This window comes from Danio aesculapii, chromosome 24 (genome assembly GCF_903798145.1).
Source record: "Danio aesculapii chromosome 24, fDanAes4.1, whole genome shotgun sequence".
NCBI classification, from domain to species: domain Eukaryota; kingdom Metazoa; phylum Chordata; class Actinopteri; order Cypriniformes; family Danionidae; genus Danio; species Danio aesculapii.
Window position 1 is genome coordinate 35,209,608 of NC_079458.1, and position 18,452 is coordinate 35,228,059.

Genomic DNA, 18,452 nt, shown 5'->3' on the forward strand with positions numbered 1-18,452 from the left:
TGAATGTCAAATATGACCAGACTTTCTCAACTTGAAAGTTTTGGTGGTTTCATCCTTGGTTCCGTTGTTTTATCTCAAATTGATAAAAGTGAACATACATGCTAACATGTACACTACTTGACAAAAGTCTTGTCGCCTATCCAAGTTTTAGGAACAACAGATAATAACTTGACTTCTAGTTGATCATTTGGTATCATAAGTGGCTAATATGAAAGGCAAAAGCCTCTAGATTATGCTTATTTTAGCAAAATAAAATATAATCATGCCTTTTTTAATGATTTAATTAGGACAGTAAGGTCTAACTTTGCTAAGTCAAAAGTCTTGTCACTTAAGAGAAATAATGTACGGTATAGAATATAAAGTCATGGTGCAGTGGAAAAATAATTAATATTGTGTATGACTCTCATGAGCTTAGATTGCATCCATACATCTCTACAATGATTTAAATAACTTAATAAAGTCATCTGGAATGGCAAAGAAAGCGTTCTTGCAGGACTCCCAGAGTTCATCAAGATTCTTTTGATTAATCTTCAATGCCTCCTCCATCTTACCCCAGACATGCTCAATAATGTTCATGTCTGGTGACTGGGCTGGTCAATCTTGGAGCACATTGACCTTCTTTGCTTTCAGCAATGAGTAGTATAAGAAGGAGCGCTATCCTGCTGAACAATTTGCCCTCTCCTGTGGTTTGTAATGTAATGGGCAGCACAGATGTCTTGATACCTAAGGCTGCAGATGTTGCTATTCACTCTGCAGATATCTCGCATGGCCCCTTAATGAATGTAACCCCAAACCATGATTTTCCTTCACCAAACTTGACTGATTTCTGTGAGAATCTTGGGTCCATGCAGGTTCCAATAGGTCTTCTGCAGTATTTGTGATGATTGGGATGCAGTACAACAGATGACTCATCTGAAAAATCGAACTTCTGACACTTTTCCAAGTGAACACCTAGAAGTCAAGTTATTATTTGTTGCTCTTACAACTGGGATCAATGACAAGACTTTTGTCAGGTAGTGTAAAAATGAATTATCAAACAAGTCTGGGAATGACCTAAAAAAAAGTCACTGCCAGTCTGCAGACTTTCTCTGGTCTTTTGGAAAATAGTTTCAATGTAAATAGTTTTAGTTGGTTCAAATGGTAATTGTGACAAATTTCTAGACAAAAATATATATAGATATTTTTAGAATAAAATGTTTTAATTTGTATTATTTATTCTACTTTTGTAATATTTTATAGTTTCACTATTGACTATTTATATGTTATATATGTTATTGAATATTAAATATGTATTATAATACATATGTAAATATGTATTAAATTAAATAATGAATACAAAACATATTGCTTGCCATACACTGTAAAAAAAAGTCAAGACAAAGTCAAGATACAAATAATTTTGTTGCTTTAACTTATTTTAATAAGTTAATCAGGTTTCAACAATTATTTTAAAGTTACAGTGGTCCCTCGCTATAACGCGGTTCACCTTTTGCAGTTTCGCAGATTTTTTTTTTTTCTTTTACAGCACATTGCATCTGTGTCCTGATTGGCTGTAAAGCATTGTCAGTCAATCTCCTCTGTGTCTCCTGTACAGTTCAGAATGCATTCAGGTTGCCAAATTAACACAAATCTTCAATCGCAGCAGGGCAAGTTTCAACAGGGATGCAAAAAGGGTTGTAACTGTCCACAGCAAAACCATCGTGAAGAGGGTTGCGCACAAAAGCTGAACTTATTGGATGCAGTTTTAAAAAAAATGTTTGCTTTTGCAAATAAGTAAAAATCTAAATAATCCACACAAAAAATAAGTTGCATATGTTGAGTAAAATTTTTTTTGTACTGTGTATATAATTTTATCTTTATTCCTGTTAAGTTATGTCAATGTTTTGCCAAACGTTCAAATCGTTTTGCTATTTGAAAGGTTTGTTAAATTTTAGCTTACTTTTTGTATCTTCTTATAATTATCTTGTATCTAATGTTTTAATGCAATTACAATATTCAAAACACATGTCCCTACATCTTTTGGATTGCTCTGTTGTGAAACGTTAAAGATCACATCACAAGAAACATCACTCCTGAAGAATACTCCTCACCATCAAGATGCCCACTTTGAAAATGTCTTTCTCATCATCAGGTGGCTGAAAAAAAAGTTTATAATCTGAGAAAAAAAAAAAGTGTATAAAATGTGCAGTAAGGGGTTTTACAGCTTTAAAACATATACTGTATAATATTTGTAAAAAATTAAGCAGACTACTTCCTGGATTTAAACGAGGGACCACTTTATACAAAGTTTAATTTACATCAAATATTTTAGTCAGTTTGATTGATGTAAGTTAAGATGACTAGAAAAGTTAATTTGATTCAGCTAAAAAAAAAGTCAGCAAGATGTTTTTAGATTAGCATAGACACAATGAGCCTTTTATTCACAGCTCAGGAATGTGTCACAAACCCCATTTTGAGGCTATTTAAGATTTTGTTAAAAGGCACAATCTGCCTCTGCCGCCCTTCATTTGGAACAGCCTTCACACTTAAAATGATTCATACTTAAAATGATCCATAAATAGACCGTTTGCTAGATTTCGGAGTGAGAGTTCACTTAAAACTGACTTTAACATGTCACAAAAACCTCTTCTAGAGAAGAAGAGCAAAACAAATTGGTTTCACGCAGTGCGAAGGACTTAATTGAGACCATCTAAATTTCTGGCTACACGTTCATTTTTGCCCATGCCCATTACTTCCCTCAGAAGATTGTCGCTTTTCTGAGAATTAATTAATGCATGCTCAAAGACAGAATTTCCGGCTCACTTTAATGAGCAAGGGCCATATCAGAAACTTCTGTGACTTGTAATGAGAGTTGTGCTATCTCAGAGGTCTTGAGTTGAGTGTTTGTGTTTCAGGTGTATGGCGGTTACATCACCAGCCTTCTGCTCAGCTCTGAAGACTCCATGCTCAAGTGTGCTGCAGTGCTCTCACCCATCACAGACTTTGCACTATATGGTAGGATATGTGTGTGTGTGTGTTTATGTGTCTTAAGACAGGGGATGTCCAATCCTGCTCCCAGAAGACCACATTCGTGCAGAGTTTAGTTTCAAACACCTGCTTGAAAGCTTCTAATGATCCCGATGAGCTTGATTAGCTGCTTCAGGTGTTTAATTAGGGATGGAGCTTTAAGGCGAGTGTACTCTGTGTGAATACTGATGAACAGAAGATTGTAGAGAGGGTAAAAGTGTAGAACGTGTCAACATTTTACTCAAAAACATCTTTTTAAAGGTCCTGTTTTGACTTGAAGTTTTCAAAGTAATCCATACATACAAAGAAATTAATTAATTAAAGGAATTATAATTAGTTTGCACTCTTATCAGTAATAAGTAGGCCCACTACAGAAATCTGCAGATTTTTAGCCCATTTTTGAGTCTATTTATTTACTTGTGTAAATGTGTGTACATTTGTATTTATTCTGTTTTTTAATTAATTTCAGTGATATTATTGACTAATATGAAAACGTTCATATGATTTATTTACAATACAGCTTGTAAAGTAATGTTTTCTGTCTTTTAGTAGATACACTCACTGGCGACTTTATTAGCTACACCTGTCCAACGCAAATTTGTAATCAGCCAATCACATGGCAGAAACTCAATGCATTTAGACAGGTAGACATGATTTGAACTGCAGCAAATCCTCTTGACTGAGCATCAGAATGGGGAAGAAAGGGGATTTCAGTGACTTTGAAAGTGGCATGGTTGTTGGTGCCAGTCCGGCTGGTCTGAGTATTTCACAAACTGCTGATCTACTGGGATTTTCATGCACAACCACCTCTAGGGTTTACAGAAAATGGTCTGAAAAAGAGAAAATATCCAGTGAGCGGCAGTTCTGTGGGCGCAAATGCCTTGTTGATGCTAGAGATCAGAGGAGAATGGCCAGACTGGTTCGAGCTGATAGAAAGGCAACAGTAGCTCAAATAACCACTCGTTACATCTGAGGTATGCAGAAGAGCATCTCTGAATGCTCAACATGTTGAACCTTGAGGCAGATGGGCTACAGTAGCAGAAGACCACACCAGGTGCCACTCCTGTCAGCTAAGAACAGGAAGTTGTGGCACCCGAAGTTGTGAGGCTACAATTTGCACAGGCTCACCAAAATTGGACAATAGAAGATCGGAAATACGTTCCCTGGACTGATGTCTTAATTTCTGCTTGCGACATTTGGATGGTAGGGTCAGAATTTGGCATCAATAACATGAAAGCTTTGTATCAATGGTTCAGGCTGGTGTTGGTGGAATAATGGTGTGGGGGATCTTTTCTTGGCATACTTTGGGCCTATTGGTACCAATTGAGCATCATGTCAACACCACAGCCGACCTGTGTATTGTTGCTGACCATGTCCATCCCCTTATGACCATATTGTACCCATCTTCTGATGATTACTTCCAGCAGGATAACACGCCATGTCAAAGCGCCAATCATCTCAGACTGGTTTCTTGAACATGACAATGAGTTCACTGTTCTCAAATGGCCTCCACAGTCACCAGAACTCAACCCAATAGAGCACCTTTGGGATGTCGTGGAATGGGAGATTCGCATCATGGATGTGCAGCCGACAAATCTGCAGTAACTGCATGATGCTATCATGTCAATATGGGCCAAAATCTCTGAGGAATATTTCCAGTACCTTGTTGAATGTATGCCACAAAGGATTAAGGCAGCTCTGAAAGTAAAAGGGGGTCTAACCCAGTACTAGTAAGGTGTACCTAATAAAGTGTATATTATATACAGTAAGAGACTTGCTTTGTTTACCAAATAAGTGGATGTAATTGGATTTGCATTGTAAACATTAAATACAAGTTAAAAAGCTTTTTTTTTCATATATTCACTATATATAAGTTTTGAGTTATGATACTCCTAAAAATCTTTCAGCATATTTTTTACAAAATTGTCAGCAGAAATTGCAAACACCATCCGCAGATTCTGTCTGGCCCTAGTAATAAGTAACGCACTTTTATCAAGGGTAAAGCAGCAACATTGTTATAAAACAAAGCAAAGACTTATGAATTTTACATTTATGTTGTTTTAAAACTGCTTATGCTCAATTTATTGTGTTATCCTTGACAAATTAAGTGTGTTCACTTGTTTTTGTCAGAAAGAAAGAAATAAAGAAAGAAAGAAAGTTTACAAATGAAGTTATGTGTTATGTTAAGATAAAACAAACAAATTAAATGTAATTATGTTTATTAAATACAAGGAATCAGTGTAGTTTTCAGTGTAGTCCAACTATCTACAATTCAAAGCAGAAACACGATTATTTTACCCACTCCATTGGCAGATCGTTTTACATATTCTTAGGAAAAACTATTAATTTTGACTTAATTCTTCTGAAGATGAAAACAAAACAGTATTTTTACTTGATCTAAGAATTTTTAGATATTTGGACTAGAAATTAAACAAAGCAAAGTAAGAAAAGCAATTTCTGCACCTAAATATTGTTAAGCCCAATTCTAACCCCTTACCCCTCATTTTGCGAGTTCACGTGAAGGAGTAGGGGTGTCCTAATCCTTTTTAGCTTAAAGGCGTAGGGCTAAGGAGCAGGACTAGACAGCCCTTGAAACTGAGATTTTTCAGTACCACACTACTGCAAGATAAAAACTGTCATGAATTAAGTGATTAAAACAGTTGCCAGATATTAAATATTTAGCTTCTAACAACTTACCTCATGCTTTTTCTTAATGAATAAATCTGCTCCATTGCACTGGAATTCCTGTTTGGTGTCAGTGAATAGTACAGTAAAGCCTACCTTTTATGATCTTACCGGCCATCTCAATCATTTGAACATCGAGTGATATTCGGAAAAAATATCAGATGGTAATTTCGGTCAATTTCCCTTACGGATAAACAGCTCTCGTTAATATTTCAGCATAGTTTCACTTTCGTATCTGATATAAAATGCACATTTACTGGTAAGAATGACATCCCGCCCTATCATAATTCTCTCTTCATATAGCCGTATGGCTATTACATAACCATAATACACTGTGATATAGCCTGGTTTGTTGGATCATGTTGCTTTCTCGCTGCAATCGATCCGCTCCAGAGTTTGTTTCAATCAAGCCGAGAGCAACTCAATCAGGCGATTTCGAACTGATTGTTTTGATGCTGATCAGAGTACGATTGGTGGATTCACATATACCAATCGAACCGTGCTAACGAGGAAAATGCGCCAGGTTCCGAAACAAGCGTCTAGGTGTGAAAGCACCCTTAGACCACAAAAGCAGACCAGCCTTTTTAAAAAAAGTTACAATTTAGTCAATTATTTTCCAAGAATGAAATCAGCAATGTTAAATATGTTGTCCAACCCCAGCTCTGATTGATGCCCATTGATGACAGATGCGCTATTTCTACTGTAACTTGATATAATGTAGCACACTGAACTGAAATAAAATAGAGATCCAACACATCAGGACCAACATTTTTAAAAAAGTACACAGACACTAGAATGCATCCTGTGTGTCCAATTTATTCCTGTATAGCTTTCTGTCAGTGGATCCATCAGTATTCTGAGAGCAGGGCCAGATGGAGGACCGAGACACTCAAAGAACTCTAAAAGAACAGAGGGATGAAAAATGAAGCGTGTGTGTGTTCATCATAAACAATACTTCACATCTCGCAGCGGCAACAACACAGAAATATGCCCATAAGTCACCCGTAGCATCAGGCTGTATTGCGAAATGGCCACGCGGTGATTTCTATCAAAGGAAATGCTCGGAAATGAACTCTGCTTGTGACAAATGTGACTGTTGACTTATTCCCGCTCTTATTTCCTGCTTTGCAGCTTCAGCTTTCTCCGAGAGATATCTGGGCCCTCCCAAGCCAGACCGGAGAGCATACGAGGTACTTTTCCTTCAATTCTAATCTGTGTTTTAGATTGGCGGTTACTGACAGTGTGCTTTTTAATGTTTCCGCAGATGGCCAACCTTGCATACAGAGCATCCCAGTTCATTGATAAGAAGTTTTTAATCATTCATCCGACAGCAGATGGTACGTTCCCTTTTGCGAAGGAAAGAGAGGGTTTGTAAAACAAAGAATACCGGCGCCAACTGATACATATTTCATTTACCTTTTAGAAAAAGTTCATTTTCAGCACACGGCCAAATTCATCTCCAGGCTAATCAGCGAGAGAGCCAATTACTCTCTGCAGGTAAGAGTTTTTGCACAACTTTTTCCTTTTTTTTAGATTGTAAGTTAAGGTCTGAGTTCTGATGGGACATAATACTATAGTTTAAAGGGGTAGTCCACTAGGATATCATATTTTAAACTTTAGTTGATGTGTAATGTAGCTGTGTGAACATAAACAACATCTCTGAATGGAATACACTCAAAGTTCAATGCAAAGGGAGACATTGGCTTTTACAGAGTTAGCTTAGCAAAGCCCACAGCAAATGAAGTTCGAGGACTACAAAAAAATACATCCGGGTTAGTGAGATCACAAACGCTTCAGGTTATGCATCAAAGGGCGGGGGGTGACCAGAGGCGCTGTAATGCTGTGAAGTAGCAGAGAAAGCTAAAATGTCGTCCAAACACTGCTATTTCCACAGAGCTTCTTCTGTTTCTGTATTTGAGCTTCCAAAGGACATTTCACAAATAGAGAAGATCCTACAGTGTAATTTGAATCATGTTCCAGAGAATTATAAAAAAGATATAGCTCTAGCATTTGACAATGGACAGCTTCCAATCTCTCCCAGTTCAGTGCTGGATTGGGCTAAAAACTCCTCCAACCATAATAGATGAAGCTGTGGATTGTGAGAAAGTATTATTATTTGTTAAAATCGATCTATTACATGCACAGTTTCTAGTACAAATGGTATGTTGTCGTGAGGACGTAAACTAGGATGTAAACACAAGGAAATGACACCGTTAACAATTTAGCTACAAATTCATATTTATCAGTCAAACCCATGTAAAACACTCACAATCTTCACTAGCGCTGCAGTGTCTCTCTGTGCAGCTGCTTCCCCTGCATACTACATCTAAATTAACAAACTCGCAAAAGATAAGTGTAAGATATTACTTACACACGCTTATTCCAAATAAATGTGAAAGACATTTTAGAGAGCAGGCGTGAGGTTCAGCTGTGTTCTCTGTGTCATTTTCTGTCTGATTCAGTCTCAAACTGAGACAGTTTGACCCAAAGCTCATGACCATAGGTGAGAGTAGGAACATAGATTGACCGCTAAATCGAAAGCTTTGCCTTTCGACTCAGCTCCATGTTTACCACAACGGACTGTCATGTCAAATTGCACGCAAAAAAAATCGTCGAAACTGCGAGGCTGAAAGGTGAACCGTGTTATAGCCAGGGACCAATGTATTGTATTGTATCATATTAAAATCCGATTATTGGTGTCTGTGTAAGCGTGCTCATTGTTGCTCACAGTAGGTCTGTCTTTACGTTTTAATAAGTTATTATTAAAAAATGGATATCCATTTTGGCCAAACTTTGTGGTTTGAGTTGACTATTGCACTCTATTGGGGGGTTTCTCTCTAGGATTGTGGGCATTAGAGTTCTTCCCTTTTTTTACTTCACAAAGAATCTGAAAACACACTTGTGATTTGTTAAAAATCATAAAACATCAGAGCTATTGGCTGGGTTGTTATGACAGGATTACACAGTATTGTAAAAAATCAATTTCTCTGTGCCATGAATGATTTTTTTTTCTTCCTCTGGAAGCCGATTGCACTCCCTGTATCCAAATGTATCTGACCGTACACCAGTGTTGGCCAAAGGTGTGAGGGGTGACTGGATACTGAGCTCCTGTGTTCATCCAGCAGCACTGCCAGCAGAGGGATTAGATACACTCAATGCATGCAGCTCATTTAAACAGATTATACAGGCCACTCTCATGAGCCACATGCTAACATGCTGAATAATCCCATTATATTCCCACACTAGGAGATTTGCTCTCTGCTTTCAGCTCCTTAATAGATTTGCTATTAATTGCCGGCTGGCGCATGAGTGTGGAATTCATTAGGGCAGATATTGATCAGGACGTGTGTGATCGTCACAGTGTCAAGCTGTTCTTCTCCATTCATGAGCTATTGTGTGAAGGTTCTGAGACCCCACACATGCGCAGTGAAGTTTATAGCATTGCAGGAGAAGCTTCTGGATGTTTTCACACATGTAATGATTGTTTGGTTCAAGCTTGTGGTTCAGTGTAAATGTGAAATTCTCATGTCTAAAAAAGCTTTTGGAAATAACAAATATTAAAGGGGTGCTGTTATTAAGATACAATATGGATATCAGGTGAATCTGGAATGTGTCTGTAACTCAGAATTCTGCGAAGATCATTTATTATCATGCTGTAAACCAGTGTTTCCCAACCCTGTTCCTGAAGGCACACCAACAGTACACATTTTCAACCTCTCCCTAATCAAACACACCTGAATCAACTTATCATAACATCAGAAGAGACTCCAACACCTGAAGTTAATGGGTCAGAAAAGGGAGACATCCAAAATATGTACTGTTGGTGTGCCTCCAGGAACAGGGTTGGGAAACACTGCTGTAAACAACTTATTAGACTTTTACAGCAAAAAATTCTCATGACCAAAAATTCTTAACCATCTTTAATGCTAGATAAATGCTAATATCGTTTATCTTTAATTTCTATTCAGAAATATCACAATCTCAAAAGGATGTGACAATGAATTAGACAAAGTAGAAAAGTGTTAATGAATATTTGTGATTGAATTTGTAGTTATATTTGTATAATGTAGTGTAACAGTGTTTCCGGGAGTAGTATAAGCTGTACTTAAAACCACATCAAAGACAACAATGGAAATAAGTGTTAAGAAAGAAAGAAAGAAAGAAAGGTTTAGAAATGAAGTTATGTAATAAAATAAAAATGGCACACAGAAAAAGTCTTGAACACATAAAGTAAGGGAGGTGTGAAAATGCATGGAAGGCCCAGACAGCAGCTGAAATCTCTCAGTAGTTATTCAGCAGCCCTGACTATCATCAGTGTAAATGAATATTAGCTGCTTCAGCTACAACACCAACATTATCAGGAGGACAAAGAGGAAACCACGGTGGACGTTTCAGCAAGACACTAGCTATGTTTCCATCCAAAACTGCGAATTAACTTTATGCGCAAAATTAGATTATTGAATAAAAGACGTGCGAACAAAGCAGCGTTTCCATCCAACGAGTCAAAGCGAACAAAATCATCACTTCCTAATTAACTGGCGCCAAATATTAACAGTAAAAATCGAATTTGCTGCGGTAGGAGAAGCTGCAACAATCTTTTCTTTATTTAATAAATGACTTGCACCTCTGAAGGCAATCCTGACACGCAGTGAACGCGCGGTGGCCTTTGAAGGCGTGAAATGCAGAGCACAGACACCTCTTGATTCTGGAAGCCATAAATATTATAATAACACTAATACTGAAATAGTTATGGCGTTTTAGAACGACCAAAACAACATTTCAGATGTTTTATAACATGCTCAGCCTGCTGGTTTATCAATTCGCACATTTTTATCATCACATGATCTCTTATAACAAAATCACATGTTAGTTTTTTAATACTGGAATTAATTCGGTAAAAGTGTTTCCATGATAGTTTATGCACATCTTCTCAGTTATGTGTTCTACTTCTATGTACTTCTCCTACTCAGTTGTGCACGTATGTTTTTTTATGCGCATCTTGGCGTTTCCATCAACCGTTTTTTTTTATGCGCATATCCAAAATGTGCATAAAAAATAGGTGGATGGAAACGTAGCTAATGATCCCAAACACAGCCAAAGGAACTCTCAACTGGTTTCAGAAAAAAAAATAAAGCTGCAAGAATGGCCAAGCCAATCACCTGACTTAAATCCAATAGAAAATAAGAAGTAAAAATCAGAGATCATAGACAAGACCCACAGATAAGATTTTTAGATCTAAAAAAAGATTCAAGATTTTTTTTTTTAATCACACCTGAGCAACAAATGTGACTGCTTTCTCCATATAATAGACAAAAAGTAGAAGAGTACTCATGTTTCTACATTTAAAAATGCACTGATCATCTATATTAAAGCCACTGAAAGGTGAAGTGAATGCATTGTCAAAGGCACCTCTTAAGAGCTGGGATATATTAGGCAGCAGGTAAATGGTAAGCAGAAAAAAAATTAATTTAACAAGGGCCAAATATTTATGGCTCAGATCACAGCATCAACAACACAGTCGCAGCCACACAAGGCTTAATGACGCACATAATCACACATCTACTGTTGCACAAATTGAATACAAAAAAAATCTGCCACAGAGCAAAAATTGTTCTGTAATGTGGTGTGAGAAATGACAAAGGGTCCAAGGTGTTGCTGTGGCCTACAAATTCCCCAGATCTCATTCCAGTTGGGCATTTGTGGAATGTGCTGGACCAAGGAAAATATGTGGAGTATTTAAAAGGGATCTGCTAATGGTGTTTGGTACCAGGCATCAAATAAAAGGTGCAGAAGTCTCATGGAATCCATCCTTCAACACATGAGTAATGTTTGGCAGCACAAAGGGGAATGTTGCATAATGTTAGGCAGATTGCATTAATGTTCGATGCATTTAATGAGCAATGTTGATGCAAACTTCAGTAGTGTATGGGATTTACAGCACTATAAAGGCAGCAATTTGATTTGTAGTGTTAGCAATGGAATAATGGCCATATATGATTATGTTCACCTGAACAGAGAAATCATATTGTGATTTTTTTTTTTATTATTTTTTTTTAGTTTTTTTTTTATGTCTACATATTTAACATAATTTCTGAAAGAAGTTTATCTATCTATCTATATATATATATATATATATATATATATATATATATATATATATATATATATATATATATATATATATACAGTATATAGTTACACAAACACAAATAATGTTTTAGACATATGTTATATTGAGGGTATCAAATACGAACTGTCATCTTTCACAACAACTTTTATTTTTAAATCTTTCACTCATCATTGCATTGCAATTCATCATGTTTTAAACCCACAGTAAGCCTATGAGGGTTTTGAATATACAACTTTTAAATGACATCTTGCTTGGGTGTACTATTGGCAGAAATAGTGAAAAAAGATATTTAAATGTGTTTTACATAAGCAGTCTGCATTCTTATTGATTTACGAGCTGGCAGCATTTCATCCTACTGTGAAGCAACTGCATCAAATTGCATATTTTTGCTAAGATAGAACCAAAACTAACATTTGTTTTTACATATTCTCACTGCAGAATGCTAACTTAGTTAGCTTTGATTAGCTATTTTGATAATAATAATAATAATAATAATAATAATAATAATAATAATAATAAGTGGGTAAATTAAGTATTGAACAAGTCATGATATTTTATATGGTAAATATATTTTTAACGGTGCTGTTGACATGAAACTGACCTAGATTTTGGTAAAAGCCTAAGCCATCATGTTACAATCTTAAAGGTGGTCAGTAAAGGGGGAGGAGAGTAACATTAATTTTGCATGAAACACATAAGCAAACACACAATATCAACGAGTGAGGGACAAAATTCAAGTTCAATAAAGTGAGTTTTATTTACAAAAAATAGTCATAATAAGTGCTAAAATGGCGGTTCATTCCACTGTGGCGACCCCAGATTAATAAAGGGACTAAGGTGAAAAGAAAATGAATGAAGTGCAAAATATATATATATATATATATATTTAATTATAAATATTATTATAATTAGGCAAGTTATTGTATAACGATGGTTTGTTCTGTAGATTATTAAAAAAAAAAAAATAGCTTAAAGGGGCTAATAATTTTGACCTTAAAATGACTTTTAAAAAATTAAAATCTGCTTTTATTCTAGCCAAAATAAAACAATTAAGACTTTCTCCAGAAGAAAAAAAGGTCCCACTTTATATTAAGGTTCCTTAACTATGTACTTACACAGAAATTAATCATTTGTTACAATGTACTTTTTGTATAAATACATGTATTTACTGTGTACTTATGCTTGATTAAATACTTGTATGTAATTAACTTCTGTAATTTCATTTGTAAATACACTGTTGACCATCCCTTACACCTTAACCCACCCTTAAACCCCATACCACCAAAACTATCTATAACCCTACCCCTATGTCCTGTCACAAATTTTATGGGACGATGGCAGCGTAATACATTTAATACGTTATATAAAAGGCTTTTTTTTGGTAATGACAGCTTCAAGATGCCTCTTCTATGGAGAATGCAGTCACATACATTGCTCATCTGTGAAGACTTCAACAACGTCCAAAAAACCTTGACAGTTCTGTGGTTCTTTTCTATGAAATCTGATTCTTTAATGAATTCAGGTCAGGTAATTGGCTGGGCCATTCTAGCAGCTTTATTTTCTTTTCTGAAACCAGTTGTGTTTAGGATCATCATCTTGTTGAAATGTCCACCCTGGTTCCATCTTCATCATCCTGGTAATGTAAATGTTGGACTGAAGCTGCTAATATTCATTTACACTGATAAGAAACAGGGTTACTGGATACTCACTGAGAGAATTCAGCTGCTGTCTGGGCTTTCCATGCCTTTTTACACCTCCCTTTCTTTATGTGTTCAATACCGTTTCCCTGTGTCATTTAATTTTGTTTTGTTCAAATATGTTTACTGAGAAAATTGTACTTGCTGTATATTTGGTTAAGACCTGCTTACAAAAAAGATGGAAAATTGTTTTAATTATACATCAATATTCTAAGACAATCCTGAAACTTTTACACTGAGACACATGTAATTAAATTTGTAAAGTAAGAAAGGTACACAAATCAAGATTCTACTGTTTTGACCAGACTGTATCAAACTGGCTTTGTGTTTATACCAAAGGTTAATACACCAGACATGCTTTATTTAAAAGTGTTGTGATATTGAGTTGATTACCTTGTCATTGTGTCCTTCATTCTAACAGATCTACCCAGACGAAGGACACTTCATTCACAATGAGGTGACACGACAACATCTCAGTCAGTCACTGGTCAACTTCTTCGAAGAGTGTTTCCGGCTCCCGGATCTAGTGTTCGAGGAGGCGTTAGAGGAGGAGAGCGAAGAAGAGGGTTAGTCCACCCTTTCCATGAAAGGCCAAGCACAAAGCCAGCTCCTTTTGCCACATAATATGCAACCCATAGATTCGAACCCCACAGTTTTCAGTTCCCTCCCGGTGTAGCATGCTGACTTTGAGAACGCCCCGGCCTTGTGTTCCTGCCTCAGCTCCCCTTCAGGTGCTCCTCACCATCCATCAACCCTTGACGTGGCATCAGGCTGGCGCCACATCGTCTCGCTCTCCCCAGCAGGCCAGTTATAAGCTTCTGAAGGTGTTGGGAGTCTCTGGTCTGTCCATCACGTTGACAGATGAGATGGCGCGATATTAACTGACCGCCGAGCACGAATCCCCTAGAGCTGTGGGACTCGCAGGAGTTGAAACAGCAAGACTGAGGGGGTCATTCGGTGTTTGATATTTGGTGTTTTGGGGGCGAAAAAGGGGTTGTTGTCGTCGGGAGAACGTGTCATTTGTGGTTTAAAAGGTCTTCTCATGTCCAATTGTGCTCGTGTCTGGTGTTCCAATGTAAAGAAAAACATTCCCTTTGGATATCTATAAAACTTGTTTTTCCGTGTTCTCAAGCGTGTCCGAGTCTTGGAAATCGTGTAGCCTCAAGTGTGTATTTAGATGGTGTTTATTCATTGCCGAAACTTCATCATGCGGAAGGGGAGCGAAAGCGATTCTCATTATTCTCGCAGACCATGACAGTTGTACAAGACTGTTGATCCCACTTCTCAGTGTGTGTGTTTTTTTTCTTGAAGAGATGGTCTGTCAGTGCCGGAGAAAGCACTCTATGTTGATTTAGTCACTGTGCCTTATTATGGGGGTGAACTATGTTCGAGGAGCCCCCTTGTGAATATCACCAGGCTTATGTTGGATGGAGTAAAATCCTGTACCTAAAGCATCCGCTTTTTTGTTGCCACAATAGAATTACAAATTTTTATTTGCGCATGTGTGAGCCAGTGTTGTTTTATCATCAACAAAACAAACCATCTCACATCCTGCTAATGGCGTTTTACTATCCACTTTAAGGATCGAGTAATGGAGCATGAAATTAAAATGTATGATTTCAGCATTATCTCAGTATTAAACGAAAGCCCCTCTGAGGGTTTACAGACACTTTGTAGAACATTTGTTGATTCATGCCCAAAAACATATCTGTACATACAAAAGTATATTAAGTAGGGTAGGAAACACTTCTGTGTTAAAGGGACAGTTCAGTCAAAAAATTTTAATTCTGACAGGTATTAAATGTTTAATTCAATTAACCTTTATTTCTATAGCGCTTTTACAATGTAGATCGTGTCAAAGCAGCTTAACATAGAAGCTCTAGTCAATTGAAACTCTGTCAATCCAGTTTCCAAGTTGAAGTTCAGTTCAATTCAGTGTAGTTTAATTTTCACTGCCGAAAGTCCAAACACTGAAGAGCAAATCCATCAATGTGCAGCTCCACAAGTCCCAAACCAAGCAAGCCAGTGGTGAGGAACAAACTTCACCAATTGACGAAAATGAGAGGCACCTCAGGAGAAACCAGGCTTAGTTGGGCACAACCATTTGTCCTCTGGCCAAACTTCTTGTGCAGAGCTACAGTCTAGGCGCTGGAGTCTGGAGAATGCTGGACGTCCATCATGGAGAAACCACATGTGTCTGTGAGTAGGTCACCGGCACGTGTGCCCTTGGGTATCAATGCAGACACTCGTCTGTCACTGGGGTCTTTCAAGAATTAGTCTCATGCTCTCCACTCCTTCATGATCACCACAGCATCTGCTTAGGGTACAGCCTGGTCTAGGATTATGGAGACCTCGGGATAATATAAAACAGACTAACATAAACGTAGAGGCTGTTCAAATTATAATGTCTTTTGGGAAGTGTTCCCAGCTCCGGTTGCCTTAATTATTGCAGCCTAATGCTGCGTTCATACCAGACGTGGATGAAGTGCCAAGCGCGAGTGATTTACATGCAAGTCAATGCAAAAACGTGAATACACATCCTGCGGTGTATTTCGCATGTATCGTGTCATTTGAATCACATCATGAAGTGGCGCGAGTTCAGCATTTTGCGCATTTGACGCGTGAATCGCTCTAGTTGGAAAATCTGAACTTCAAAGGACATTCATGCTGCGTTAACCAATCAGGAGCTTTCTCTTGTAGGGGCATGATTATGACGTAGCGCCTGTTGTTGGTACCCGGGGAGGAAATAGTCTTGCCGACACAGGACAACAGCTCATTCAAACTGGGCTCAGCTCAATCTAAGGCACCGCTGAAAGCCTCCATCATCCAGGTACAGTTTCTAGAGGAGTTGGTGTACCTCTGAAAGGATCTAGGGTGCTCAGACACAACGCCAAACGAATCAACGCTGTTTATCAGCCTTCCTAAAACACATAAACACAGCTATTCTCTCAATTAAATCCATGTTAACCATTTAACAATGACGCTAATGTCACTAGGCAGACAGAAGCTCTGCCTATGACATGAATCTGCGTTTATTGTGAAGGGAATTTGACACGCGGATGAAGCGTAAACTCAAAATGTTCACACATCTATTTATGTACGAATATCGCGATTTATTCGCGTGTTTCGTGTCTGGTGTGAACACAGCACAACAATCCTTTAGCCTGTATGAATTTAGAACATGAGCAGTGTTTAGTATGGGATCGTTAAGCCTGGTTATAAATGTCGAATGATCAGCGTGACCCACGGCACATGCCTTGCGCGTGGTTGTGCATTTATACTTCTGCACGCTGTTTCTGTTGCTCTGCAACAACACTTCTGAAACGCTAGCTGGCAGTAGGTGTTTATGTTCCTCTGTGTCGAGTTTCTTCACTGGTGTTCTGTTTTTTTCTGAATGCTACCCTAATGTAGAAGTAGGTCAAATTCGCTCATTTTGAGGCAGGAACCGGCGGACGTGCAACAACTTTAATCATAAGGTAAACACAAAACAAAAGTCTCCATCTGGAACTCCTTTGTGGGACTCGACACTTGTAAACACTCACTCCAAGGTTCGCAAGGCTCTCTGTCCCACCCACACTTGTCAGCGCTAGCAAGCTGACCAATCACAATGCTTGCACTATGCGTCGTTGCGACATGTATTTAAATTTTTTGAAAGGGGATTTATACTTCAGCGCCAAGCGCACGTGTATGCTCCGGCACTGCCTTCACGCGGTCGCATAGCCCTCGCTGTGGCTGACGCTGAAGTATAAATCAGACTTTACTTGTGCATGAACCAGAAGTTGAGACTTTTATTTCAGCGTGTTAATGTACTTCTGACTGAAATTGAATATTGAGTAGTGGGCGGAGCTTTTTGCGCATCATTCCCTCATAACAATATGAGGGGCGTGGTTATGTATATTATCAAACTGACATCAACAGAGGACCATCACCCCAAAAGCAGAAGCTAATCTAAAGAAAAACTGTGTCCACTAGTAAAATAAGCACTGACACTTTTTTTACTTGTTTAATGGCCATAAAGGTTTGCAACGAGGTTGAGTAAAAGATATCAAAATGTCTGTCCCTTTAACACCTGTAACATACAGTATTGTGCAAATGTTTCGCATTCATTATATCATATATGGTATGTTTATATGCTTTGCACAGTACTGTATATGAACAGTTATTGGTTGTGACTTTTGCCTATAAAAGCTTATGAGGAAGAACAGTTTTATTTCTTTTGGATGAAATGTTCATGTTTAATCTTGATGCATTCATATTGCATGTAGAAAAAAAAATACTCAAAAGCTATTTTTTAAAATATCTGCATAGTATTTTTGACAGCTTGAATGTTCCTACCTGCATTTCATTTCTGGTTTTGTGAGTGAGATTTGGGTCTTGTGTGCTTGATGTGTAAGTGTTACTCAAATATCATTTAAGTCTCTGAATATCTGAGTGTTTCCTGTACATAATGCATCTGAAGGTGTTTCGTTCTTCTGTGGCAAGCAGAGCGGCCGCGGTCACGCCTGTAACTGAACAGAAAAAAAAAAATCACATGGGACCAAGAGTGTGATGGGATTGCTGTTTACTGACTCAGCGAGAACAGTCATATTGTGGCACCTCTCAGAATACAAACTGTTTTTCATCACCTTTGTCATGATTTGTTTTCCTTACTTGGACAAAAGAGGATGAATACGTAAGTAACCAAAATAAACTGAAAGCCTTCGATGTCTATGTCCTGTTTTCTTGTGAATTAAGTGATTGGGTGCATTTATACCTGATATGACTATCTGTAAGGTCATTTCTTAGATTATTATTATTTTAGAATTTTTTAATTTGAGAAAGCTGGTAAATGAATCAAATAAAACCCAATCAGCAGATCTACATTTTCGCCTTCATCAGTTTCTCTGTTTTGACATTAGGGTGATACTAAAATCTTGAATATGTTTGAGTTTCTT

General features: G+C 37.6%; 1 protein-coding gene across 4 annotated transcripts in view; it reads left to right on the top strand.

The window, feature by feature from the left end:
• Window positions 1-18,365, top strand: part of dpp6a (dipeptidyl-peptidase 6a) — a 455,219-nt gene extending 436,854 nt beyond the window's left edge. For all 4 annotated transcript variants that reach the window (XM_056450197.1, XM_056450196.1, XM_056450194.1 and 1 more), the window contains exons 22-26: window positions 2,895-2,994; window positions 6,823-6,881; window positions 6,956-7,028; window positions 7,115-7,188; window positions 13,940-18,365. In XM_056450197.1, the coding sequence (XP_056306172.1) occupies window positions 2,895-2,994; window positions 6,823-6,881; window positions 6,956-7,028; window positions 7,115-7,188; window positions 13,940-14,089 (456 nt within the window). In that variant the 3' untranslated portion in view covers window positions 14,090-18,365. The remainder of the gene's footprint in view (window positions 1-2,894; window positions 2,995-6,822; window positions 6,882-6,955; window positions 7,029-7,114; window positions 7,189-13,939) is intronic.
• Window positions 18,366-18,452: the final 87 nt, after the last annotated feature.